The 25,531-nt window shown below is 49.9% G+C and overlaps 1 protein-coding gene across 11 annotated transcripts in view; it reads left to right on the top strand.

The window, feature by feature from the left end:
* The window catches only part of NCOR2 (nuclear receptor corepressor 2), a 230,434-nt gene that overhangs the window by 64,173 nt on the left and 140,730 nt on the right, over positions 1-25,531 (top strand). For 10 of the 11 annotated variants that reach the window (XM_048323240.1, XM_048323239.1, XM_048323236.1 and 7 more), the window contains exons 2-3: positions 8,824-9,035; positions 20,613-20,740. In XM_048323240.1, coding sequence (XP_048179197.1) covers positions 8,931-9,035; positions 20,613-20,740 — 233 coding nt within the window. In that variant the 5' untranslated portion in view covers positions 8,824-8,930. Of the gene's footprint in view, positions 1-8,823; positions 9,036-13,475; positions 13,518-20,612; positions 20,741-25,531 lie in introns of those variants that run through there. The other variant, XM_048323234.1, reaches the window with a different exon arrangement.

Here is a 25,531-nt window from a genome sequence, read left to right as displayed (position 1 = left end):
AGTGAAATGGGTTTGTTTAAAACAGCTCTGCTCCCAAAAGACTCCCTCCTTTAGTGATATTTTATGACACAGCTGCATAGCATCTCATATATTTTTGAGTACCTTGGTTTACAGGTCATTTAATTTATTTGCAGGCTTCGTTTCGGTTCCCTAGGGTAATTTTGTTCCTTTGCACATGTCTTCCTAGGGAGGCATTAAATTGTGCAGTTTGTCATAATAGTTCAGCTTTTATGCTGGCAGTTGGTGCTCTTCAAAGATCCTCGTGTGAGGTTTAGACTCCTGAATCATTAGAGGATCATGAAAGAAAAGGAATAATTTAGAAGGCAAAGATGTTTTGTCGCCTTTGAAAATTGGGAACGTGCGAAAGGAGAAGATGTTTAGCGGTACAATATGCCTCAAAGAACTTATCTTAGGAACTCCAGAAAATGAATTTCCCGTCTTTATTCAGCATGTAAATAACCGAAAATGTCACTCCTGAGCTGAGTAATTTGTTCAACAAAAGGATCTGGAGGAGATGACTCCCCTCACTTTCATGAACGTGCCCAAGACATCAGAGGACCTGTCTCTTTAGCAACATGAGCTGAAGGGTTTGAAAATCAAATGAGCAGCGTGTTCTGTGCAAAATATATAAATAAATCTCGCAGGTGCTTTGTAATCTGCCTTGCATTTTAAAAGCCTTGTTTGTCTGGGTAGCCCGGGCTTTAGGTTAGCTCCTGGGAGCAGCAAGAGGCCGCAGTGGTGATGTGTTGTTACAGCGACTGTCGTTAATGTGCTGTTTAATGCACTTGGGAGCGTGGCTGAAATAGCCACATGGTTACAGTATCATTGTCAGCAAGCGATTGCGTGGGGTTTTTTGATTTAAACTTGCTGGTGTGTGTTTATTCAACTGAGATTAGAACTGCCTAGCGGTTCCAGCATTTAAGCCCATGTTTAATGTAAGAGGGGGGGTAGCTGAAGTGGGAAAGATGTTGTATAGAGTGAGCAGGGAAGAGACCGAGGAGAAATGAGGTCTGGGAGTGAGGCGAGGAGCTTTGCCCTGGAACAGGCTGTCTGCACTTGCACCATGGTTAAAATTGCTTGGATCCCGTCCCAGGTGGATGTGGCAGCACAGGGCAAATATTGCAGCATGCCAGGCTGCCAGACAGGGGGTTGGGCAGAGGAGGAGCAGGGTTTGGTTTGTTCCTTTGCACAGCCCATCTTGCCCCAGCAGATGGGCTTTTTAGTTTCAACTCCTGCATTTCTGTATCTGGAACTCTGGGATAGGCTTCCACCACAAAATGGGGCATTTTCAGCAGTTTTTCCATCCCTAGAGTTTACCAGTCCATTCTGTTAGTCTGCTTTTGCTGTCCTGCACTGGTTTTCTTATCTGTCTCCTTTCTGGCTGCCTAATCTGTGCTCTGGCATCTGATTGTCACTCCTTTCCTTTCCTTCTCCAGTCCCCTGCCCTGTTTCCCTTTGCAGTCCCAGTGCCCGGGTGGTTTCATGTTTGGTTTTTTTTTTAATTTCCTCTCCAGGCGTTTCCATTTGTCTTTGCAGATCATCTTCAACAAAGGCCTTGCATGGTCTAATTTGTTTTCTATTTCCAGCCCAGACTTAAAATAACTCCTTTGTTCCATGAATGGCCTGTGCATGGATCCAAATCCCACCTCCCCCCCTTTTTTTTTTTTTTTTTTTTTTTTAGTGTGGGTTTCTGTTTCGCTGTTCCTTGTCACTGTCTGTAGTTACTTGAAGTGTCCCTTTTGGGCACCGAGGCTGCAGCTGCCAGTCAGTAGCTGTGGGTTGCATGTGGCCGTGTGCGTGCCGGCTCTCCCGCGTCCGGCGGAGCAGCATGGGAACGGCTTTGCAGGGCTGTGGGTGCCCTGGCACGGGAGCAACGATGCTGTTGCATAACAGGAGCAGCTCTGCCATCACATCCTTGCTGACAGGCTCACTGTTCAAAGAGCCGTGGGTTGTCTGCATGGTTTACCAGTCTCAACTGCAAAACTGGGAGGCGCTTATGTTTTTAAATTGGTTAGAAGGGGGAAATCCAACAATGGGAGTAGGGAGACTAAAGGAAAAGAAGCACATTATGAGTGGGTTTGAAAAGCAAAGACTCAGACCGGCCGTGTTGATGCTGACCTGAGGCTGGAGCCATGGCCAGGCTGGCACTTGGTGGCTTGTGCATTTTAATAAGGTGATGTCCCTGCAGCTGCGGAGCGACGGCCGAGTGCTCCTGCAAAGAGAAATGGGTCAGTCTTGTTCTTTTAAGCACATACATGTCCCTCTGGGAACCATCACAAGGTCACTTGCAGCCCCTTTGCTGAGGGCTGAGATGTATTTAAAGCGTGTGAAATCCCCTGCAGGTGCTCCCCTGACAAGGAGGAGTGCTGGGGCGGGTGCGCAGATGTCTCATCGGCTCTCGGGGAATCAGATTCTCCTGCTGTGGGTTGGGGTCTGAGCGAGGCTTGTCAGGGACAGGAATTGCAGTGCACAGTCAGCATGTCCTTTCCAGAAGCATCAGGCCAGTGCCGTGCTGGTGCGGGGAGCAGCTGGTCTGGCAGACTTGCTTTTCGAAACCAACTGGGAATGGGGCTGGCAAATCCAACGCTCTGACCTTGCTTCGTGCCGCTGCGGTGCCAAGATCTGTACACAAATGCTGGCAAAGGTTATCTTGGGGCAGAGCTAAACTTGGGTCCCATGCCCAAAATAGCTTGGATAGATTGAAAAGGAGAAATGCAAGTGGCAAATCCTGCTTTGTGGCTTTGGGCAGTAATAGGAGCAGGGCAGAGAAGTCATCTTTCATCAGGGATTGGAATCGGTTCTGTGTGGAGCCATGCTGTGGTTGGGAGAGTTGATGCAGCCTGATTGCAGCTATGAGACACCAAACCAGGACGAGAGACTTCAGCTCCTGAGCTGCTGACATGTTCTCCATGGCCTTAGGGACTGTTTGTACCTTCTTAGAAGGGCAACACCCTGCTCTGAGCAACTCTGTCATGGTGCTGCAAGGCCCTTCTTCCCCCAGATCTGCTGCCGTAATTGCTTGTGCATCCGCACCGTTGGTCAGGCAAGGAAAAAATCTAGTTCAGAAGTCATCTGGACAAAAGAGAACAGGGAGGAGAGCTCTGCCAGCGGGTGAGCTGTGGAATGGGACAAGAGCTGTTCTGGGTACTGCTGTTGGAGGGGCAGCTGAGGAACTGCAGGGTCTGACCGTCGTATGCAGAGTGCTGCCAGTCTGGCTTGGCTTCTGTACTCCTCCAAAGCAAGGAAAGTGTTTTAGGATCACATGCAGGTATAAGCCTTGATCCCTGAGGTTGAAATAACCTCTCCTTCATGCCACAAGAGCTCAGGATGTGCCTGATCTTTCCTGTTGACCCCATTCTGTAGTGTTAATGTAAAACCTCTGTGCTCTGCTGTGACTGAACTGTGGATTCCTGGGCTGCAGACACTGACATTGTCATCTTTGTTGTTCTGAATAAAGCCCTAAATTTGTGGCAGATGGCCTGCTTTCCTCTTGAAAGGACTTCATAGATCCAGTACATACAAATATTTGTGTATAATGTCAACTGTCTTCCAAGAAAATTTCATGCACATATTGATTAGACAAATCCATTAATGTTACGTTGTGGTGCATTTCTTAGGAATGTCTCTCTACCCCTTTTCATTGCATCTTAATTATTTCTGCTTCCACTAGTCCTTTAAAGCAAGAGCGAATCAATCTCTTAGCTGCTTTTCAGGTCTGGTTTTGATCTGGAGCTGCACGTCGGTGGGGCGGCAGCTGACGAGCAGTGTGCTCTTCTGTGCCGCACACAGCTGGGTGCTGGGGTTTTTCGGGCATCATGGTTGGTCAGACTCTTGTAGGTGGATATTAGAGCTCAGTATTAATTAAGCATCATTACAAAGGTCTCCTTAACTTTTATTTCAAAATATGTGAGTTGACTGGAGGATATATGCCTTTTATTTCTTGTTTGAGGAGGAAAATTGTCATGTATTTAGCATTTGATTAAAGATGACTTTGTTGTTTTTTCCAAAAACTGCATCATTTAATGTAATTAAACATGAGCTTTGTTGTCAATACTCTTCAGTTAAATGCACTGGTGAGTGCCAACAGCATTTTGCTTGTTTGCCGTGTCTGCATGGTGTGGTGGTACTAGTTTTTGCCTTTTAATAAGGTATTTTGCAGTCATTTTGTGGGCTGCCTCTTAACGTTGTCTGTAGACCATCCATGGGCCGTAGACCACAAGTTGAGTAACATTACTCTGGACTTAGGAAACAAAATATTCTGTTAATCTTATTTCAGCATGTCCTTGCTTTAAAAAAAAAAAACCAAAAAAGTGTATTTTGAACTTGAGCCATGTGTTTTCATTGGGCTCTTTAAAACTCCTCTGAGGAGAACAGATGAACCAGTATTTTCTGTGAGCTGGGAGTGTTTTGTTGTTCTCACCTTTCAGATAGATGAACTAAGGCACGGGGTAATTACAGCAACTGGCCCACATTTGTGTTGTGCCAGTGAAGCCAGGGACCTCACCTGGGAATGCTGCTCTCCCTGAGGAGTCAGGGACCGATCAGGAAGGTTGGCTCTAACTTGGAAGAGCAACAAGTGTGTTGAATCATGTTAATTAGATTTTTTGGCAACTGGATTGAATTGCAAACCTCTTATTTTCGACCTATAGGGTTTTAGCAGGGTCCTGCCTGTATCAGTGGTAGGCTTTGCTGCAGTCAGGAGCTGCACTGAAGGTCCAGGATGGAGCTGTACAGCCCCGTGTCCAAGTGCTGTTGGCTGGGAATCCATAGGTGCCTGCAGGGTGTTGTGGGCTCATCTGTGCCCATCCTTTGGGCTGGATGTGAATGTGCTTGGCCCAGTGCTGTGCACCCCATTAGCCCAGGCTGTGCCAGGGCTGGGGGACACTGCTGGGAGCTGGCAGGCGCTGGGGCAGCTGGGCGTGCAGGCAGAGTTCCTTGGCATGTGGGCCAGCCAGCAGCAACTTGCAGAGGCTCGTAGTGTGCTTTTGTGGTGTGAATTGGGAGAACAGGTGATGGGGAAACAATTTTAGACAGTAAATGGCACATGAAGAGGAAAAACAGGAGAGCAGGGTGGTGGCAGGGGGAGGATGGGGGAGTTTTGAAAGCTTCAGCAGTGGGACAGAATCCTGTGAGTCTTTCAACAGGTGGAAATAAACAGGTACAGGAGGTTCTATGGGCACTCACCTCATCTGCAGGTTCGTGTTGTAGCCCTGATTCTGGTTTTGGTGATAACCTCCAGCTTTCTCCTGTTCCTAATCAGAGACCGTAAATCTTCTGGTACCTAGGGCTGTAATGGCTAATGCAGGTCTATGGGTAAAACAGTCTCAGATGGAGACTCCAACTGGGGGGGGAAATACCTTTCCTGTGAGACAATGTCTGTTCTTCATCAAAATCAGTTGAGAAAGTAAGAACCAAACAGTTTGATTTTAAAGATTTAAAGAGCCTGGCTGCGCTCTCTCTCTTACTTCCATTAATCTGTTCCTATTGTTTGTGTTCCTCTCTTAAAAATAATTAATAAAGAGTGGGGGGGGAGGAGGCACCCCGGTGTCTTTTGCTGGGAATAGGTGGCCTAGTGGTGTCCCAGCTGCACCCAGCTCTGAAGGGCACCAGTGCATCCCCAGCAAGATGTGCTCCCACTTTACTGCCCAGTGGGAGCACCCACAGCCTTTTTGCCTGCTGGTCACGGACCCTCCTCCCCAGAGTGGTGCTGGGCTGGGCACATGGAGTGTAAAAATGGGACCTGAGGTGTGATCTGAGGCATCTGTGGAGCTGCCCAGTGCTTTGGTGACTTTGTTTGGCTCCAGCCCACAGTCCTACTGCAGTAGGAAGAACATCCAGGGCCTTAGGCTTGTGCTGAGATCCTGCTGCTGACCTGCTGCTTGCAGATGTGGAAATGCGTGGACAGTGCTTCTTGCCTGTTTGCAAGGAACATGTGATTTTTACTTTTGTCTTCCCAGGGCTTCTAACAAAGCCTCAATAGAGACAGAGGTGGTTTGCTGCCCTCGTTAAGGAAAAATCCTTTTGTGCTCTGGCTAGCTTGTGATTAATGCAGGACACGGCTCACAGACACTGTGCCTTGGTGCAGGATGGTTTTGTTGGCCTCCGTATCTTCATCCCGTGTCTGTGTTCCTCTAGTAGACAGTTAACTTTTAGTTGCACAGACCAAGGCAAAAAGGCTTTAAACTGTTTTAGAGCTTGATACCATGTGGCTTTGCACCTGGTGCTGTGTTTTAAGCTGGACTGCTGATCTGAAGAGTTAAAAAAAAGTCATCCTGTTTCTTTTACTGTAGACAGCTGCCTCAGCATGGTCAGGTCTACCTGCTGTGCTTCCAGGAAGCCTTGGCTTGCTGAAAGCTGCCAGGGACTCTGGGTTGGGGTGTGTGTGTATATGTATATACATACATACATATATATATTTTTTTTTACATGTGCTAATTAACTTGTAGCTGGCCATAAGCCAACATGTCCGAGTTGGAATCTGTTATTGGGAAAGTACCTTAAATTACTGCAGATCCCGCTGAGCTTTTGGAGCCCTCGAGAGCCCCGTGCACGTGTCCTTGGCAGCTGCAGGGAGGGTTTGCCCCTAGAGCAGCACACGGGCTGCAGGAGAGCTGGGAAGGGTGCTGGTGTCTCCTGGGAGGGTGCTGCTGTGTCCCTGGAGGGTGAGCGCAGTGGGTGTTGAACCACATGCTCCTGACACAACCCCCAGCTTAGGGTGGGAGTTGGTGATTAAAATCCCATCCAGTCGGAAGTGTGAGGGGAAGTGGGACAGTCATACTGGAAGTATAAATACGCGTGTTCTGGGTGCCTCTGAATTCCCCCGCGTGCACAGGGGCTTTCCTGCCCGGGGTGGATCGCACTGAGCACGCCAAGCTCCTGCATGGGGAGGCTGTCTCGTCTGGGATGAGGGTCGGGCTGCTCCCGGGCCACCGGTGCTTCCCTGGCGTGGCAGGTAAGGTGCCCTGGGGCTCAGCAGGGATCTGTGGGTCCAGAACTGGGGGGGGAGTCCCAGCTCTTGTGCAGGGAATGAGCTGAAAGCAGGAGGGACCTGGTTGTCCCTTTGCACCCTGCCTTGAGAGCTAAACCTTGTCTTTCTCCATTTGTCACTTGGCAAAATACCTTTTTCTGAAGAGACTCACCTGACCCTCATCAGGAGCATGGTGATGTCCTTGTGTGTCTGTCATCCTTAGGTTTCATGGGGATTTGCTGAAAAGATGATTTCTGTAAGATTTGACCCCTGTGTGAGAGGGCCTCCCTGGGCTGCTTGCCACTGGCCGCTTGTCGTGCCTGGCTGCCAGGGGCCGTTGCCTTGGTTTGGTTTATTTCTGGCTCTGAGGCTATGTCGATGCTGGCAAACCAGCGAGGCAGCCCTGTGCCTGCCTGCAGCAGATAGCGAGGGGTTTATCAGTACGGGCTCGTCTGTGGTGTCACAGGAGGGAAAAGAAATAGAAAAAGAAAAGCTTCCTCTTTCTTTTTTCTTTTTTTTTTTCCTGCTTTCCCGCCCCCTTTTTGGTTTTTGTACACACCAACTGCTGTTTCAGTTGAAATTGCGTTGGCTGGGGCTGGCTGTGCTCCCCATGCACAGAGACCACAAGCGTGGGGAGAGGCTGCTGGGAGCTCGTGGCGCTGGAAGTTTCCTTTGCTGTTCCTGGTGTGCTGATGGAAGAGTTTGATACTGCCTAAAGCCTTGCACAAATCCACACAGAGCACGTACCTGCGCTGGGGAGGAGGCGTGCAAGCATGCACAGCACTGTGTGGGATGCAGAATGGATCCCAGGGAGCTGGGGCTGTCCCTGCTTGGGATCAGTCCTGATAACATCCCCTGACCCAGGAAGGCAGCACTGGGAATGGATGCTTTGTATAACTAACTGTTAATTTGAGAATAATAGTTAATGCACCTCACACTGACAGTGATGAAGGGCAGCATTTAGACCTTTGCTACTTTTTCACTGTAATCTAGACAAAAACCAGGAGACTTAAAATCATCATCAAGCAAACAATGTGAAGTATCTATAAAAATCAGTTACTTGTAAATCTCCCCTTGGGGCCAAGCAGCACCTTCCCACTTTGTTGGTTTTCCTGATTTTGTTGCAGCTGTTAAAGGAATTGCAACAGGTGGTACAGGAGTGATGGGTGTTTGTGAAAATACCTTCGGGGCTGTGGTGTGTTCTCTGGCTCTTGGTTCCTGTCAGAAAGGCTGATCCAGGTGGCACTGGGGGTGTGTGACATTGCTTTAGTCCTGGGTTTTAGTGTAGCTTCATGGATGGACACAGCTGCAGGCGGGGTTGGTGCCTGGTGTCCCTCCTGCCATTAGATCACAGCTTACCTCAGAGGGCTGCAAAAGTGGCCACAGCTTGGAAAGAAGAGCCACTGACATGTGAGAGTGTGGATGTCGAAAGGAATGGGCTAGGGAGGGACCTTGTGCCTTTTTGGACCTTGTGTTGAAATGCCAAAACTCTTGACTGTGTTTTTGGAAACTGAGTCACCCTGCAAAAAAACACCCATCTCCAAGAGACTTAGAGATCAACAGGACCCAAATAAATTGCTGGCAATTTGGCTTCCTGGTCCTGCTGGTGCTGGGCGAAGGCTTTCCGGGGAAATTGGATGGGAAATATTTGGGAAAAATCTTGTATTTGGACTTCCTGTGATAGGAGTAATCTACAAAAAAAACTTGGCAGTGAGGTTTGCCAGATGGAAAACGGGGCTGCTGGGGAATTGCGAGGGCAGTGAGGTTTTGGTGATCGCCCAAGGCCTGATGTTCGGTTGTCTCGTGGGACTGCGGTTGACTGAATTTTAACCTGCTGCTTTCCTGTTTCCTTCCAGCTATTGCGTGACGTGGAGAGCACACACACGATGAAGAGGAGCTCTCGGCTCTCCTAATCCTTTGTTGGTGATTTGGAAGCAGCGACCGCCGCGCCTGCTCTTCCGACATGTCTGGCTCCACGCAGCCCGTGACGCAGAGCTGGCGCGCGGCCGAGCCGCGCTACCCCCCGCACGCCATGTCCTATCCGGTGCAGATTGCCCGACCACATGCGGTAAGGCCGAGGCTTTCCTTCCCTACCACTCGCAGGGTGGGAGCCACGTGGGTGTCCCCAGTGCTGGGGCAGTGGTTCAGCTGCGCCGGTCTCGGATGTGGCTGTTACAGAGAAATCAGACAGTTTCCGTGCCTGTGGTACAGGATTTCATTGTTCCTCTCTCGTGGGATCCTCTTTTGTTTCTCCATATGGTGCTTTCAGTTTTTCTCTCCCTTTCCAGCCTTTTCCTAGCACTTGCCGTGGCTCACCATTTCTGAGCGCCCGTGTCTGTTTGTCCTCCTGGCAAGAGCACCCTTGGTTGGGTGCAGCATCCAGCCTGGGGGCAAAGGGGAAGGTTTGACCTTTCTTGGGGAGCAGGAGCACGTGGCCTCCAGCCCTCTTTGGCATGGCCTTTCCTTGGCACTGAATCACAAGGGAAGGACCATCCTCTTTCATGTGTGGGCTCACTGCTTCCCAGTGAGCCCAGTCCTTGCTCCTCATGCCCACAGGAGAGCTCTCCTGGTTCCCAGGCAAACTGCTGAGAGTGAACCTGCCTCCTGCACTTTGTTGGGAGACCTGCCTCTCTTTATGCAGGACTCCTGGGGAGCAAGAAGATAACTGAGCTGCTGAGCTTTTCATTTTATCCTTCCTCCTGTTTCCCCTTCTTAGTCTTGACTTGCAGTCTTTTCTCTTCTTGGATCAAGGCATAAGCTGATGATTTTTTTTTTTTTTTTTTTTTTTGGCTGTGTCTTGTTGAATGTACCAGAACTTGCAGAGGTTAATTCACCTGGATCCAGCCTCTCCTTTCTGTGCCACCTCACTCACTCACGCTTGTGTTTGCTCACCCTGGATGGGTGAATGTTTTCAGTTTAAGCCCTTAACGGAAGAAACTCTTAGTGGAACAGCTTTAGTCAGCTCAGGCTGCTTAAAGGAATCTTACTAGGTGCTGGAGTCTGGCTCACACTTCCAAGGGTCTTTGGAGCTGCTTCTTGGTGGGTCACAATGAGGTGGCCACAGCCAGGGAGGTGCCTGAAACACAAGCCAGCGAGGAGACTTTGTCTGGGGATTACATTTGACAGTGACAGCTACTGAGTGGTCATATTCAGTCTGTGCTGGTTTTAGTGTTAGACTTGAGAGCCTGGAAACCCATGAAGTGTCAGTGAAGGGCTGAAATTCCCTCATTTGCCCTCTTTGCCTGGCTTCAGCAGAGTGGCACAGGGAGCAGAGCTGGAGATTGGAAAAGCTTTGAAATAGAAACGTTAAGGAGGGCGCAGGACGAGCTCTTGGCTGTGTTTGCTGGCTCATGTACATCGCTTGGGGCCTGCGTGCTGCTGCACAAAGGAGCTTTTCATCCTGGGTATGAGACACGCTGACCTGGTTCGATTTATGGGAGCTTTGCTTCCATCAGTGTGAGCGTGTTTGTTTGGGGGCTGGAACATAATCAAGAGCATTTGTCTCAAGAAGAAAATCCCAGTTCTCTTTTTATCAGAAACCTGAGTGGGAGGAGGATGCGACCAGGTGAGCACGCTCTGCAGTTGTTGCAAGACTGTTGTTTAAAAGCAAACCAAGGGAACCTCAGTCTGCAGTGTGGAGACCGATTTTAAAAGAGTGTGAAAGGCTCCTGTCCTTGGGGTACAGAGCCCTTGTCTCCTGCAAAATCCCAACTGCTTCCCCTTAGGGCTGCGACAGCAGGAGGAGCAGCAGAGCAGGGCAGTTGTTTGCAGTGGGCTGGAGCTGGGGGTTTCTGCAGCCTGCAGTGAACACTGGTTTTATTCTGTTGTGTTAATGTTGGAAGAAGTTGCTGGCATTTGCTTCTAGAAGCTATTTTTACAGCCGCGTGTAATCACCCGAAGCTGTGCGATACCTTTTGGGTGTCTGGATGCAGGAGAGGTCCGAACTGAGATTTTTTTGGATAGAAGGCCAGGAGATTCCTCTCGGCAGAAGCGTGCCAGCCCCACACAAAGCGACGCACCTTGCCTCTGCTGGGAGAGGAGGCAGAGTGTTCCTGGAAGCGTGTCCCTGCATGATCTGCCCCGCCGCTCTCAGCTGTTCACAAACACGTGTCTCTTGCTCGGCGGGGCCGTGAGCTGGAGCCTGGCCATGGCTCTGGGGCTGGAGCTGATCTCTGGTGGGATTGCTTGGGAGAGGAGAGCCCGGTTCCTTTGAAGTTGCTGCGCTGTTTAATATTAAAAGTCAGCGGTATTTGCTTGCATGTCTTGGCCAGGTCAGTTTTGTCATGGGGTGTGTTTGCACAGTGAGAGCTTGTTTGGAAGAAACCAAGACAGGCCAAAACCAACCCGACACTAACATGTCTTGCATCTAATTAAATTTTGGTTCTGGTTTGTTCCGTTCCAAGACGTCCTTTCCTGTGAACTGGGAATTCATCAGTTCAGGGATCCTTATCCTGGTGGTGGAAACGCCCTGGGTCACCTCCTGGGCGCGTGTGCAGGGCTGAGCACAGCAGGGCTGCAAATGCTATTATAATATAAATAAATAATCACAGCCCAACTGTGACGGTCGCACCCAGGGAAATGCGGCGCGGCAGGAATGCTGAGCTCAGAAATGAGCCGTGACATTATTTTAGGCTTGGAGACACTTTATGAAAAGTGATTTAAAGGATTGCAGCTGTTTGATTTCACAGATGAGGCAAGTGAGAGGGGATGTTGTGAAGGGGCAGGAGGCAGTGGAAGCACGCTGGGGGGTTTTTCTTCTCCCATCACATAAAGCCCAAGAGACTATCCAACAAAATGGGGGGGGGGAAAAAGTATATTTAAAGTAAGCAGAAATATGCTTTGTACATACGGGCATCTCCTCCCAGCAGCGTGTTCCACGAGCTACTGCTGAATTTGGAGCCGGCAGAGAAGATCCAGTATCGGTTGAGTGAGGATGTTTGTTGCCTGATTTCACTCTTGGTTGCCAACTTTGGGCAGGGCTGTGAATCCATGGGTCTGACCCAGACTGAGCTCTTTCTGATGGGTAACACAGCAAACAGGCTCTCCCACAGGGGTAAGCAGGTCCCCCACCATACTCCAGCGTCTTCCTCCTCACTGAGAGATACGTGGTCCCGACAGCTGTTGGGAAGACTGCATGTGATGTGAAAATGGTGCAAAATCTTACAATGACCCGGGAGTTAATTCTGTCTTAGTAGACAATGACTTGCAAAAAGCTTTGACAAGTCAACATGCTTTTAACGGGAAGAAGGAAGCTTGGTGAAAAGGTTCTGGTTTGCTTGACTTTCTTGAGGTAAAACTAAAATCTCCAATAATCAGCAGTTTCTTCTTAAGGGCACCAAGTGGTTCTTTGCCAAAGTGCAGGGAAAACATTTCTGTTTTCCATATTCATTAGCTGTAATGTTGGGGTGCGCAGTTGACTTCTGTCATGTTCAGCTTGGAAACAGAGGAATTGTTTGAATGCTCTGTGACCTTTAGCTAAAGGTGAAAAAACACATTACTTACGCTCTTAACCTTCTAATGTGTCCGAAGTTCATGCTCTCTCAAAGGAAACTTTCACATGAAGGATATTCATTTTCAGGCAACCTGCAGGTATTTTCTGTAAACGGATCAATTTTCCTGTGTAGTGCATGTCCCCCTTTCTTTTTAAAGCTTCTTCATGATCATTATTCCCTGGGAACAGAAGGGTTTCCCCTCTTTTCCTCCTGTGTGAATCCAGTTTCTTGCTGTGACCTCCTTACCAGCCTTCCTGCTCCTGTTAGTGCCCTGACATTTCAGAGCAGGAATGGTGTGGATGCAGGCTGGGCTTTCCAGGAGGGTGGTATCAGGTGCAGGAGATGCTGGGGGTCGGGGCACACAAGGTGTCCTGAAGCAGCAGCCTCTGTGACAAAACAGCTCCTGCTTTTGGGGTGCTTTAAGTGTTTTACATACTAGAGACACTAAACAGGATTGGGGATTGGTGGGATTGGGGTGTGCACACAGTCATATGAAATTGGTGCTCCATCATCACTTGAATTCCCCTTTGTGAGCACTTTTTCCTCACTGCTAAGTAAGAGGCTCATTTTGTCTTCAGCCTGCTGTTTGCCCCCATTCCCTGCACACCGCTTCATCTGGGATGGAAAGGTGAGCTTAAGCCCTCCTCAACTCCTCTGCTCCAGCTTTGAGACCATTGTGCTTTCCCCTCTCCTGCCTGGAAGCAGCTCAGTAGCTCCTTCATTAAGCTCCCCATTTGCAAAACAGCCCTTGTGCGGGAGCGTCCCAGCCCGATCGCTCGTTTGCTTTGGCCCAGGATAAATAACTTCCTTGTCTGTGTGAACCAGAGACAAGAGGTTGGTGCAAACGTGCGTGTTGATTTGGTGTCCAAGCCAAAAGGTGGCCGGGGGGGGAATCGAGTGCCTTCCCTGCCCAGACTCCTCCTCCCACCAGTTTGAGCAGGGCGAGTTAAATCCAGTGTCCTGCTGCGGAAGGTGCTGTCAGCAGGCGCGGGTTCCGGAGATGGCAGGAGCTCGCTCCTCTCCGCGGTGACATGATCGGTGTGGCACAGCAGCGCCAGGTAAGCCTGCAGAGGGGCACTGTGTTGTGTGTTACTGCTGCTGTGTTGGTTTTCCTTGGAGTAGTTATTCATACTTTTGTCTCCTGGGAGCAAAATGTCAGTGTGTGTCAGTGCTCCAGGAACTGGCAGAACGGAAGAGTTTATGGTGCACCGCCTCCGAGCTCAAAGAGCAACCTCCTGCTACCAGCTGAGCGAGGGGTGTCCTGAATTCTGCCTGCTGGGCTCCAGCTAATGTTTTAAGGAATGACTTGAAAATAAAAGACATACCTTGGAAATACTGACTCTGATCAGGTCTGTCACGAGAACTCAGCGCGATCTCTCTTGAGTGCCGTTCCAGTGACAGATTGCATTAGCTCTGAGCAGCTCAGCAGTAGATTTCGGAAAATTGGCTTTCTGCTGTGGGACTGGGAGAGCATGGAGGTGAAAGAACATGACACCTAATTCCCTGCCCTAGGGTCTCCCTCCCATTGCGGGGAAGAAGTTGGCTTACAGCAGTTTGTATTTAAGTCTTGTTTTCCCTAGGATACAGCCTTTATCCAAAACACTTCTTCAAGCTGCAGTAAACTTCTGTGGTTGCTCCCTAATCTGCTTTTTGGGCATGATTTGATGCAGAAGGTGGGTGATGCTTTGCTTTTGACTGATCTCAAGATTTTGAATTCACAGGGGAAGAAAGAACTTTAACTGCTTATGTGGTTTGGCAAAGGTGGAGACCCACTAAAGCCACTTTGGGAGCCTTTTCCTGCGCTTCAGGCCTGACTCTGATTGCACTGCCCCACCAGCCCCTGGAGGCACCTTCTGCAAAACTGGGGACTTTTGCTGGTTGTCATTGTCACAGCATTTATTTAAAATACTGAGCAAGTGAAGGATTTGTTATGGAGGTGTAAGGAAGGGTAGGAGAGAGCAGGGGACGTGGAAAGCTGAAAGGGTCCTACATGGATCTGCAGATGGGTTGTGGGTGTTGTACGGGAGCAGGTGTGGTAGGAGATGGTGGGGGACTGTGCTACAGAAGAGATGTGATGATGAGCTAAATGACCTGGTGCCTTTAAGGCGGAGAGTTTGGGTTTGTTGTGTGAAGAGATCTGCTGCTCACCCTGAGTGAGTGTTCATGGCTTCAGGAAACACAGCACCAGGCTCGGGAGCTGGAAGAAGGGCAGACGGGTCTGAGTTCCCGACTCAAAGGCGCCTGGATGTGACTGGGACGAAAGTCTTGTGATGGAGAAAGGCTGAAAAGCAGCACTGTAGTGGATGTGCTGCTGCTCTGTGGGCACCTCTGGCTGCTGGGGAGAGGGCTGGCGGCTGGCTCCAGCACCTGGCACCGGTCAGATGACCGGGAAGCCACAACAGCTGAGAGCTGTCCTCACTGAGACGTGACTTCTCCATGAATGGCATATTCAGACAGGGCAGCCAAGCACTGCTGACAGCCCTGCTTTGCTGGAGAGGTGGGGAGAGGGCATCAAGAAGGATGCAGTGCTATGCAGCTGGTACAGACGCTATCAGTGCTGGCAGCAGCCGCGGCCTCGGTGCAGGGATGGCAGCAGGAATCAATGCCTTCCAACAAGGGGCCACGCGCAGTGTGGTCACCTCCTAAAACAAAAGGCCAAGTCAGCAGCTTCTGAGAGATGGATGGCAATGAGACTGTCTCAGAACAATAAGGGCATTTGTCTTTTCAGCACATGTTGCATCCCCGTAGGCAAGATAAAAATGCATGTATTCAGCCAGGTTTTTATTACTGACCTTATCTTCAACAGGGGAGCTGATTGTGGAGAAGTTATTGTTTGGTTCATGGTGTTGATATTTTTTTCTTAAATCTGCAGTGAGCTCCTCCCAGGGTTTTGGGGAGGAAGTTGGACAGACAGCATTGTACTTGTGGACAACCTGTTTGGATCAATAATCACCTCCTTTGCACTTCAGAGGAAGTTTTCAGTAGCAGAGGATGGTTCCTCTGGGCTGGGGAGGCTGAGCATGGTGGGCTGTGTGCCACACTGGTCCCCTCGCAGCCCGAGCTGTGTCTGGACCTCATGCAGTGACAGCTCTGCTACCACCCTGGTTCCTCCCAAACCTTTCCTCTTCCTCTTACCTTTGAGAACTGGCTTTGGGAAAAAATATTTTCTTCAGGCAAATGCTAAAAAGTGCATTTCTCGGTCTGAGGAGCACATGCTGGGCTGTCAGTGCCAAGGGGTATCCAGGCACCAGAGAATTTTTCCTTTTATTGCTAAAATAGGTCACGCTCACTGCTGGCAGAAAGAGATATTAGGCAACTTCTTTTTCCAGAGTTGAGGGTGTACAGAGCAGGGGTGCGGGACATCCCCTGTCTCTGGCAAAGCCACCAGAGCGGTGGCCATGCTGCTTTATCCACCCCACAAATTAATTGCTGGATGATCTGAGGGCCTGGCATGTTCCAAGTTGGGATACGCTGCTCCATGCTGGCTGTGTGGTTCTGGGGGTGCAAGAAGCTCAACAAGCTCCGTGCTTCCCAGGGGATGGGGTGGCTTTGCCGTCCCAAGCTGCATGGTCATGTCTTGGACACCATGTGGGGCTGCTCTGGGCCACGTGGACATGCCAGAGCAGCAGCTGTGAAGTGTTCAGCTGTGGCTCTGTGTGCCACCAGTGCCACAGTCTGGGGGGCACCAGCCCTCTGCCGTCACCCATTGCTTCCCCTGTGGTTAACAGTTCCCAGAACGGCACACGAGCTGCTCATGAGCGGCAGGGACAGACCAGGCATCCATTGTGAGATTAGATAAGGGACAGTTCATGAGAAGTGAAATAAGTAGGGATGTTTTGGTATTGTTTTTTCTCACTATTTGTACCACACCATTATTAACTAGCCTCATTGAGTGTTGCAGCAGAAACAGCACATTGTTAGAAAATAAAAATTATTTGCAGAACAGCGCTGGGTGAGCTTGGAACGAGCAGCCCTAATCCTTGGTGGAGGTGGTGAGGAACTGGGATTTGCTACTTGAGGAGCGTGTGCAGTGCCCAGGCCTGTTTGTCTGCCTCCGAAAGGTGACGAGGACAGTGTGGGGCAGTGGCTTGTCCCTGGGTGAGCTCTCCTGTGCCGGGGAGCTCCTCAGGTGCCTGCAGCCGATGCTGTGATTGGAGGTGGCTGCGGTGCCAGTGCCGCTCTCCGCCGGGGAGCCAGCTCAGCTGGCGGATGTGGTGGCTGACCCCAGGCTGCTCCTCCTCGGCGTCACGGCAAAACAAGCACCCGTGGTTTTTAAGCAAAGCTGTCTTACACTGAAACTCGGCGGGGAGCTCCCGGTTGCTTTCTCGGTTGAGGACGTGGTAAGCGACGGGGACAGATCTCACGCTTTGGGCTGCTCGAGCTGTGCTGCAGGTTCTCATCTGGCTGCACTCTAGGTCTCTGTGGGTTTGCTCCAGAGCTGTTTTCCAAGGAAGCCAGAAGCACGGGGTGTTTGTACTTGTTTTTCTGCTGGTGGGAGGAAGAGAGGAGGAGCAGTTCGCCTTTCTGTTGCAAGACCAGCTCCAGGTTTCCTTCCTGCAGGCCTCCTGTCTCTGAGGTCTTCTCCTCAGAGGCTGATTCTTGGAGCCGTGGGAAGGCCATGTGGATGGAGCAGTTGGTAGATGCCTTGGCTCTGTGGCTGTGCTTGATGCTGGAGCTGGGAGCTCGGGGTCAGAGGTGCTGTTGGCCGTGGCGCGGCGTTTTCTGGTGCCGTGTGCTGCGGGTCAGCGCCTGGGGGTGCTTCCAGCATCACTCTCAGACCTCCCCTTCTTCCTCCTGGTTGGTGATCAGGCAGCCAGGACCCAGCAGCTGCAGGCAGGGGAAGGAGAAATGAAGCACACCAGCAAGTGCACGTGTCCAAAACAGAAAGCGAGAGAGGCAGAACGGCTGCACGGCTGCCTGCAGTTGTTGGCTTAGTGTGGGGGTTATCCTGAGGTCGGGAACAGCACTGAAGAGTTTGCTGGAGACTTTATGATAGGTAAGGCAGCAGGCTGGAAGCTTTAAAATAATTTTAAAGGGGGGGGTGGGGAGGAAGCTTCTACCTTTTTCCTTCCATTGGGCTTTCTCTGTATGCTGCCGAGAACTTTTCTGTAATGTTGTGTTCAGGAGCCTGGCTTTAAACAGTTTGATTAGCAAATCTAAATGAGCCTGGTAGACTCAGGTTATTTGGGGTCAGAGAATTTACCAGGAAGGGGATGGAAATAGCGTCCTTGGCACTCCCAAATCAAGTGATAACACAGAAGCCTTGAGACTCAGGGCGCTTTCCCTGGCTCTCCCTCCCAGCACCCCATGCAGGAGCAGCGTGGACGTGTCCAACCCTCCTGGTGGGCAGCAAAGGGTACTTTCGGTCCCTTAGGCTGGGCCTAAGTACCTCTTCAGTCTGCTGCATGGAAAGTGTGTTTTAATGAGGCCACTTTTGGGTCTTTAAAGTTACATTTATCTGAAGATTTGCCTGGTGCTGCCCTGCCGGGGTGGCTTATGGTGGTGCCGTGGCACCCTCGGTGTCTGTCTGGCCTTGGCAATGCTGCTAGTGCTGGCTTCCTCCCCCCAAATCTGATTTGCCAGAGCCCCTGACTATCCATGGTCTTTCTGCTTCCTTGATTTCTGTCATGACATTCACTGAATTCATGAAATTTGCAAAGCTTCCCAAAGTACGTCCTTGCGGGAGCACCTGAACCACAAGGAACATCAGGAAAGTTGGTGTAAAAGGAAGAAAGTCCTTACTGGAGGCAGTTGGAGATTTGAAAGCTCTGGAGAGGCTGCTCTGGCCAATCAGCAGATTTGTGGGGTGGGAGGAAGGTTTGCAGAGGGCAGGAAGAGATGCAAAGAGAGGCAGAAGATGAGCAAAAGATAGAATTGAGCAAAACCCAGCAAAAAAATGGAGAGGAAAAGGAGCAACATGTAGTTTGGGGCTGCAGGGTTCTTTAGTTGTTCTGTTTCATGTGTCTTGGAGTTGCCTGTGAGCAGGTACTAGAATTCTGAGGTCAGGATGAGGGCTAAATCACATTTGTCTGCCTCGGTGGGGAATTCAGGTGGCACCCAGTGGGTGCTGCTCCTGTGTCTGTGTGGAAGGTGCAGTGGTGCTGTGGCAGCAAGGTGCCTCCCAGCAGGTATCTTTAAAACTCTGCTAGAGAAAATTGAAGCCTCTTCTGAACCGTAGAAACATTTAGGTTGGAAAATACCTATAGAATCACCAAGTTGAGCTGTTAGCCCAGCACTGCCAAGTCCACCAGTTTGAAGGCAGCTCATAAACCTTTCTGGTGTTCACATCTGAAAAACACAGTCACAGCTCACAGTGCAATTTACTGGAGTGACTTTCTGAGCAATTAATCCACCTACATCCTTGCCAGGGCTTCCACAGTGCCTCTTAACAGTTCATCACAGGGCACAGAAATTTGTCAATTTTAATCCTCCTCACTAATTTTTAGGTTCTGTTTTCTTCTTGTAAAACCCACTGTGCATGTAAGCAATGCAGAGCAGGTCAGAGTCACTTCAGGCCGTGCCACCAGGTTCTGAGCTCCACCAGCCATTTTCTGACAGGGTTAGAGGAGGCAAAAGCTCAGCTGAGTGTGGGCAGGGGGAGAAGGAAAAACAGATGGTTCTTGGGACATGCAAGAGCCTTTTTTTTTTCTCAAGGGCACAGCCTTTGAGCCTCCCAGACGGGTAATTCTTGTTTATACGCCCACAGAAGGTGACGGTCCTGGTTTTGGGCCTATTGGTGTGTCTTCCCAGACACGATGTGTTTGTTTTGTAGGTGGATGTCAGGAGCTGCATCACTCTTCTATTTAAATATTTATTTTTAATTTAAAACCAGGACAAGTGTGAACGTGGGGAAGTTTGTCGTGGGCAGGGATTCTGCTTTGGCTGGGGCTGTGAGAGCTGATGGGCTCCCTCACTTCAGATGTCTGTGTTTGTCCCATCTGTGGTTGGACTGATGGCACATTCTGTCCTGCAGCCCCCCATGGCATCCTGCATGGATGGACTCTGGAGCTGAGGGAGAAGCAGCGTTGTGGGGTTGCATCCTCCCTAAACACCTGGATTTACAGCAGAACATCCCTGTGAGGATAAGTGGATGCTGTCCTAGTCATGCCCTTCTTAATGTTGCAAGAACCTGTCTGCAGACACCCCTTGTCCCAGAGGCTGAGGTCTGGGATGGCCAGGCTGGAGGGGCCAGCCAGGAGTGGGGTTGGCAGAGGTCTCTTGTTCCCAGCGTTGGTCAGCTGCATGCACGTGGTGGTTTATTTATTGATTTTTTAAATTTTTTTTTTGTAGACCCAGAAATTCCTTTTTTCTTTTTGAGGAAGCTAAAGCTTTCTTGTTCCAGTTGGGAACTGTTCAAAAATAGTCTCCCAGGTGGAACTGGTTCTTCTAAGGTAAATGTGTGTCAGTGTTACCAGGGTTATTCTGTGACAGGGCTTTCTATGCCATTGCTGAAGGTCTTAGTTAATTAGATGATCAGTCTGCTGGTTAAGTATCTATCTGCAAATAAAAAATAGCAGTTGAATGTAGCTGCCTAAAATACTGCTGCTGGAATCAGTCTGTGGCACAGAGCAGGAGGGCTTCTTATTTAATTAAAATCAGGAACATACTGTTCTGTACTCTCTAAGGGTCAAGGAACAAAAGGGACATACACATAATAAGTAGCTCAGCCCAGGGGAGCTGTGTTTAAAGGGACATTTTCAAGATAACATTTGTGATTTTTCTTCTGTCTTTCTTTCCCCCCTTTTTTTCTTTCTCCACGCTGCTGTGTAGCTTATTGAAGCTGAAAGTGTCCTGTGACTTAATTTTGTTCTTACTCTTGGATTCACAGTTGTCATCAGGACTGCTTGGATGCCAGAAATCCCTGTGTGCGTGCTCAGTGGCTGGTTTGGGCTTGCTGGGGTCCTTTCCCAGGAGCCAGCCCTGCCTGCAGCCCCAGGAGAAGGCTGGAGGCAGGTTCAACAAGGGGCTGAGCTACCATTCCAATGCAATGTAGGACTGGGAATTACTGGGAACCTTCTGGGAAGGGCAAAGCACTGAGCTGTGTGGCCCAGTGCTTCAAAGGAGGCATATCTTAGTGGGATTTTTTGAGTTGTTGTGTGCTCGTTTGAAAGTTCCCACCAGCCTGACAAGCTCTTCTGTGTTTGTGTCTGCAGGACGTGGCGCTGTTGGAGTACCAGCATCATTCCAGGGATTTCGCTTCCCACCTCCCGCCGGGGTCTATCATGCAGCCGCAGCGGCGGAGGCCGTCGCTGCTCTCCGAGTTCCAGCCGGGCAATGAAAGGTACTGGCTCCCTGCCTGCATCAGCCAGGGCTTTGTGCAGGGCTCTGGTGGGAGCAGGATTGGGAGGGACCTGGGCAGTGGGATGCTGTGTCTGGGCGCTGACCGTGCTCAGGCTCAGCGCCAGTTCAGCTTCCTTGTGCTAATCAAGTGGCATCTTTGCCTTCCGGTTTCTTACCTTTGACTGTCACGCATTTTAAAGAAGTCCTGAAAACAACAAACAACAAAAGAACCACCCCCTCACTTCTGTGAAGCTTCACGTTGCTGTGACTGGTTGTGTTGGCTTCTTCAGCATAGGAAATGAAGCCGTGTGGTCGGGTTTGGTCTGTGGCTCCCGAGGCTGCAGGGAGGAGTGAGAAGAGCTCATTTCCTCCCCCATCTCCGCTTCCTCTGCTGCTGCTCTTCCTCCCCGCTTTCATTGTTTTTGTTTCTCTTTCTGCATTCCCCTTACAACTTTCTCCGAGCTGCCTTTTTCCTATCTGCTCCCCTCAGGCCTCTCCCTGTGTTCCTGTTTCCTGTTGTAGCCTCATGGGAGGCTAGCAGTGTTTTTAGGTGCAAGTCAGGCAAATGCTGTGGCTGGGAATGCTGTACAGGAGCTGATTTGTTTGAAGGACATCACTCTCACTCTCTGTTTCAATGCAAAACTCTGCTCTCTCACACAGTTTCTCTTCTGCATTTGATGTTTAGTGGTTTGGGAAAAAAACTGGCCTGGAAGTGAAATAAGAGCCTGGCTACAGTAGATTTATGCAAAGCAATTTTTTTAATGCTTACTCCTTAGGCTAAGAGCAAAACCAGTGCAGAGTCAGAGATGAATCTGTTTCTCTAAAATCATTGTTAGGGGGAGAGGAGCAAGAACTCAAGGTGTTGGATGCGTAACAAACACAGACAGGATCCTCTTTTTCTAGTAGGTTGGGTTCGGCTTGGTGCTCAGCAGAAGCAAACCCATGAGAATTTGGAGGCAAAAAGTGGCTTCCAAAGTTCATTTTGCATCTGGACTTGCCCTTCTGGGTTATGCCTGTGGCACCTGCAATTACAGAGGGTCGTGTCACTGTTGATAACCCATAATTTATTGCAGCATGTTGCGCTGCCTTGGCTCGCTTTGATTTCTCAGTGCTTTGATTTCTTAGCACAGAGTAACACGGTTAAGTTGGAATTGGGTCAGATTTAGCTAAATTTGGGGGAGATGGGTAAAGAGGACCTAGCAACATGCTCCTGCCTGGTTTTGTTTTTCACACTACTGATGGTTTGCAAAGTGGAGAAGCAGTTCTGCTCTCCAGTAATGCGCTGTTTAAAAAAATGTATCTGGGTTCTTCCATATCACAAAAAAGCCTAACTACAAACTTTGGTGTCTGCTGTGCCTGATCTGATGTGGTCACCCAGGCATCTCCCTTTGGCTTACAAATATTTCAAAGTCCCCAAACTTATTTTTATGTTGACAGTCACATGAATGTGGGTAAATGTTAATCAAAGTTGCCAGGGGATGTTAGACATCCACTTGCTTATCATGGGACCTCATTTTCAGCTTGCATGGTGATGTTTTGGCATGCTATAAAAAGAAACTCTTTTAATAACTTATATTTCATCCCTGTTCCCCTTAACGTCCAAAAAATTGTACTTTTGCAAAACTTATACTGTGTAGTAAAGCTAAAAATATTGCTTCAGTTCAGTTGACATCTTGTGGCAGAATACTGGGACAGAGACTCACTGAAAATTTTTGGGGGCATCTGGGGATGCAGAAGGGGGTGGTCTTTGAAGAAACTGTAAAGAAATTATCCATCCGATGTAATTAGTGATTGAGGTGATTCAATTTGGGTGCTGTTGCAGAGGTGTCAGTCTGTTTTGCAAAGCCAACTGCTGTTTCTCTGCATTTTTAAGCCCTACACTTAAAAATCCATCCTCCGGGGGCTTTGCTAGCTCACCTCTGTGGTCTGAGGAGCTGCTGTAACACAGGGCCTGCTGTGTTGTGAGAGGAGCCCTTTGGGTGGTGGTCGCTCACCTGAGGGTTCCAGGGCCAGAACCCCGGAGCTCCTGGAGCAGGGGTGATTGGTCATTGGTGCCCTCCCCAAAAGATAGCTGTGGCTCTTCCTGGTGTAGAGCAGAGCCTGGATGAGGGAGGGTGGCGATGGCAGCCATCTCTGCAGCTGAGTCCCCTTGGCAGGCTCAGCGCCTTGGCTTTGTTCCTGGGCTGGGATTGATGGCTTCGAGCAGAGGCAGCTGGCTCTCGGCATGAGGGGCTGGGAGGAGGGAGACCAAGGCAAACAACATCCTCAACATGGCACAGGGGGTGAGTAGAGGGAAGCACAAGGGTGTGCTGTGACTGAAAGAAAGACCCTCGCTGTGCTTCCCTGCCTGACAGCCCACCTGGCTAGTCAGTGGTGGTGGGCATGTGACAATCCTCCCCTTGCAGCAAGTGTCAGAGAGGGGAACCCTTCCAATCCCCCGTTGCTTCAGGAGTCCAGAGGAAGCAGCCTGTCTGCTCTTGGTTGTGGTGGCTGATGCGCTTCCAGGATCACTCTGCTCCTTAAGGATATCAGCTTGCAAGTCTGGTGCAAGCGGGATGTGGCAGGCTGACAGCGCTGGAGATGGAGTCCTGCGTGCATTCCTGGGCATCACTGCCCTGCCATCACCATGCCTTGCACTCATCCAGGGCACTGCCTACAGCTGGAGGGTGGTTCAGCCCTCGTGCCACTTGGTCCCTGTGAGCCCACCTTCCTGGTGGGTGGCTGCTGTTTGCCTTCCTGTCCTGGAAACCGCAGGGATTCACTTTATTCCGTGTGCTGGTTTTGGGAGGTTTTCCCCTATTTTGGCTTTGCCTTCACTTTGGACAGATCTCTGAAGCCTCTTCAGGCTGTCTTTGCACGTGGTATTGGAGGCTTGACCTTGGGGATGCTTGAAATCCCACAGAAATCATTTGGGCTTGCTTGGATGGTCTTCCTCCTCCAGCTGTGCATGTTTTCGGTCTCTCCTGGCTGCAGTTTTGCTGTCGCCACCAGGATGGTGGTTAGTTGTGATTCAGTGGAAAGGGAGCAAGAGGTGAAGCATTTCACCATGGGCACAATGTGTTAAGCATGAATCAAGTGTTGTTGGCAGAAAGGTGTTGAATGATAACTTGCCAAAAGGAGTGGAATGCTGAGATGGTCCCGCATTTTGGGGCTTCCTGAGCAAGAAGCTTGTTGGGAAGTTGCAGACTGCCCTTCTCCACGAATGTCAGAATCAAGAGTTGTCACCACCCCTTCATGGTTGGGCGAAGACTTGAACTCCCTGTGCAGCAATTTTGGCTGGAAGAAGGAAGGAAAACCTGAACCACTCTGAATCTCTTGCTGTAGGGAAAACTGGCTCTGCCTGTCTTTGCAGGGATGCGCTGCTTTCTGCGATGGTTTTTTGGTGGCAGGCTTTTTCTTGGAAGGATCCACAGACTTCCCCTTAGCTTGTTAAGTTGGCTGTGCCAACTGGTCTGCAGGAGCGAAGAGAGGTATTTCAGGATCTGCTGTTGGTACAAGTCGTACCATGAATACTTGCAGTGGAATGTCCTGGCAAGGTGACAAGGATTAGGGCTTTTTTCCCTCTTCTATATATATTTTGGTCCTCAAAAGAAGTGAGAAAAACTGGGTTGAGTGTTAAATGGCAGGTTCCAGTGGGTGAGGGGTCTGAAAAATCAAGGAACTGGATTTTTCTGACTTTTCATATGTGTTAGGATTTTACAGCAAGCTTCCATATTAATGCAGAAATGCTGGGGTGGATACTTCTCTCTGCTTCTCTGGCAGAAAATGTGGCTGTAAATAAATGGTATGTGTGTTAACACAGTATATTCCACCTTTATCCAGAATAAGATGAGTCACTATTTTCACAGAAGATTATTTTCCCAGTTCAGGAGACCATGCTCCTCTTTCGGAGCCGTTCTGCTTAGCAGGCACAAGGAGTCTGAAGAGTTTGCCCGGTGTCGATCTGCAGGATGACATTTAGGATACATCAAACAGCTGCTGCGTTTCTGCAGCCATCTGAGATAGCCATGTGCAGTGTGGCACACAGAGAGCACGCCAGATCACTGTGCCTCTTGCATGGGATTAATCCTGCTGGCCAGGGAGCCCAGGGAGTGGTGGGAAGCTGGGGCAGTGCGCTGGAAATCACACGCGGCTCTCAGTCTTCATCTGTGCTGGGCCAAATGGCACCAGCTGCTCCCAAGGTAACAGCACGACCAATTTGATTTTATTTATGGTTTTTAATTAAGTTTCCATTTTTAAAGGTGATCCTTTTCTCAGGAGTGAGCGGCAGTGCAGCTGAAATCCCCACAACCATATATCTGTGTCTTTCACACTGCGAGTGATGAGCAGTGTGTTACCAGGAGCTGTGGTTTTTTTCCTCCCCGTAATTGAACGCAGGAAAACAACATCTGGAGAGGGCAGATGCTGGTGTGTAGGCACCTGGGGACAAGGCTTACCTTGCAAGCTCTGGTGTGGGCTGCCTGGCATGTCCATGGATGGACATGGAGGGTGATCAAGGGCATGGGATGTCTCTGAAGCCCAGGAGTGTTCAGCCACCCAGGACTGCTAAGAGGGCTTGCCTGGCAGGCTGCAGTTTTGGATGCCAGAAGAAGAAAGCATGCGGGGGAGCTTCTGGAGAGAGACAGATATTCCTTCTCCTCCACTTGAGTGAGGCAATGCCATTGTGTTAAAGCTTCTGCTGGTCCTGTCCATGAATAATTCAGGCTCTGGGTATGGGGATCTTCAATATGCAAGTCTTAAATAGAGCACCTGCTCTTATCTAAACTGCAGTTGGCTTGGAAGAAGGTGGCTG

This window comes from Corvus hawaiiensis, chromosome 18 (assembly GCF_020740725.1).
Source record: "Corvus hawaiiensis isolate bCorHaw1 chromosome 18, bCorHaw1.pri.cur, whole genome shotgun sequence".
Classification (NCBI taxonomy): Eukaryota; Metazoa; Chordata; class Aves; order Passeriformes; family Corvidae; genus Corvus; species Corvus hawaiiensis.
The sequence above is the reverse complement of the archived record's forward strand: the minus strand, read 5'-3'. Positions and strand labels throughout refer to the sequence as shown.